At 43.7% G+C, this 2,166-nt stretch overlaps 1 protein-coding gene across 1 annotated transcript; it reads left to right on the top strand.

Annotated features, from left to right (window-relative positions):
* The first annotated feature begins 551 nt into the window (after nucleotides 1-551).
* Nucleotides 552-1,283, top strand: LOC120941259 (ADP-ribosylation factor-like protein 6-interacting protein 4). Its single transcript, XM_040354573.1, has one exon. It carries the CDS (start codon nucleotides 552-554, stop codon nucleotides 1,029-1,031), a length of 480 nt encoding a protein of 159 aa, XP_040210507.1. The 3' UTR covers nucleotides 1,032-1,283.
* Nucleotides 1,284-2,166: the final 883 nt, after the last annotated feature.

Raw genomic sequence — 2,166 nt, 5'->3', positions numbered from 1 at the left:
CTGCTGTTATTCAGATGGCCGGCACTCACCAGGGGGCCAGTCATCTGAATAGTGGGTGGCAGTGGCAGCAGAGACAATGAATCTTTGTATTATAGACTTGAGTGACGGTGCAGGAGAGAGGGGGCGGCGCTCCTGCGCCCACTATCGATGCACCACCTCTGACTTTATCATATGTTTAACTCAATTTTTGTTATGTGAATTCTTTAACCACTTCCTGCCCGGTCAATAGTAAATTGACGTCCGGGAAGTGGTTCTGTAATCCTGACTGGACGTCTATTGATGTCCTGCAGGATTACATGCCGGAGCGCGCCCGTGGGGGCGCGCAGCACAGCGATCGGTGATGCGGGGTGTCAGTCTGACACCCTGCATCTCCGATTTTGTTGTAGGAAGAAGATATGAGTCTTCCCCGTAAATACGCCTTTCCGGCATCCCAGTACAGATTGGGATTAGAGACCTGGGCAGGGTGTGATGGCAGCGGAGAGAAGCGGGGCTGAGCGGTGATGTTTGGGCAGTGTTGGTGTTTTATGGTCCAGAGCTGAGAGATCATAGGCATGACAGACATCCATTGGGATATATCCAGGAGGAGGTCCTCATCCCCTTGTGAAGACCGAGGAGGGGAAAAGAGGAAAATAAAACACAGTCGGAGCAGATCCTCTGTGTCTTCCTCTTCCTCATCGTTGTCCTCACATTCATCATCGTCGTCCTCTTCAGGCTCTTCATCTTCCAGCAGCAGAAGCAGCTTCAGAAGTAGAGATGTTAAAAAATACAAGTCTGAGTACACCATTAAAGAAAAACACAAGAAGAAGAAAAGAGAAAAAGACAACAAAGTAAAGAAAAAGAAGAAGAAGAAGAATTCAGAGGAAGCCAGACCTGTGCAGATATCTAAGTTTCTAAAAGAGAAAAAGAAGAATGAAAACTACAGTATGATAACAGGTAAAAGAATCAAAATGAAAGTGAAGAAAAGCAAAAAAGACAAAGAGAGAGACAGAAATCGAGCAGAACTGTTGGAATTCCTCAATTCTTCCATGTGACCGAATGACCCAAAGGTGTATCTAGGATGGTGAACTTTATGGTGCAATCTTCTGACAACATGCAGAATCTCATATTGCCTTTCATTTCACAGAGTGCACAATGCTGAAAACACTTGGCAATGGGATTTAAGGTTCATTAAGACTTTGCACCTTCGATCCTCCAAGTGCCCATCAGTATATTCTGGCAGCAAGGGGTTGTCTGGTAAAGAAGCCTCCTGTTCTTCCTGATTAGCACTAGATTGATCTTCCATGCTGCTAACCATATATATGGTTTGTCCAGCCCTAGCAGAGCTGTAAGAACTACAGGGTTGGAAATTTTACAACCCAAGGGAAAATCAGAAATTAAACAACCCCAATTGTACATGTAACATTTTTATGGGATCCTCGGCTATTCGATTCCAGTTGTTGGTGACCCTGAAAAGATGCCCCAAATAGAACACCTAGGAACTGGAGACCCCATGGAAATTTCAAAGGCAAACTAACTATTGCATATCCAGAGGCTGAAAAAAAGTTGAAAATGTACCGACAGTCAGTACAGAGTAAACTTGCATTTCCACACAACATTTTTGAAGCATTCATAGATTTTGGAGAGAACAAATCAGTGCCAAGGTTAGCTGCAGACTCCAGCTGAATGTGGCCATGCCCATGTATCTTTCCCCTAAAGACAAACATGGTAGTGGCTGGTTGCTTTAGGCACACCTCTTGTATCCTGTGATATTCACAACTCAGTCCCGAAAAGGTAGACTTTGAGATTTTTTTTTTTTCAGGGTGAGAGTAAATTGAATAAACGGAGGGATGCAATCATCAAAGAACCAATCATAAAAAAAAGAGACCTGGGCAGAGTTTGCTTCAGTGTACTCCCTCCATGCCCCATCTATATAAGTCTGGAAGTCCACATTTTTTGTACAGGTAAGATGGGAATCGCCACATACGAGTATTGGAATTAGGAGTCATGTCTTTTAAGGTAATAGATATTGGAGCGTGGTCAGAAATTGCTATTTCATGTATTTCAGTTTCAGAGATCCAAGGGATCACATTGTCCGTACCGAAAAAAAAAAAAAACGATTCTCATAAACACCTTATGGGGGATGGAGTAAAATGTGTACTCTCTGTCCAGGGGGTGAGAAAGTCGCCA

The sequence above is a fragment of the Rana temporaria genome, chromosome 5 (genome assembly GCF_905171775.1).
Source record: "Rana temporaria chromosome 5, aRanTem1.1, whole genome shotgun sequence".
In the NCBI taxonomy this organism is placed as follows: Eukaryota; Metazoa; Chordata; class Amphibia; order Anura; family Ranidae; genus Rana; species Rana temporaria.
The sequence above is the reverse complement of the archived record's forward strand: the minus strand, read 5'-3'. Positions and strand labels throughout refer to the sequence as shown.

Excerpts from the sequence above, each read along its gene's own strand:
- LOC120941259 (XM_040354573.1), top strand. The coding sequence starts at position 552 with ATGACAGACATCCATTGGGATATATCCAGGAGGAGGTCCTCATCCCCT.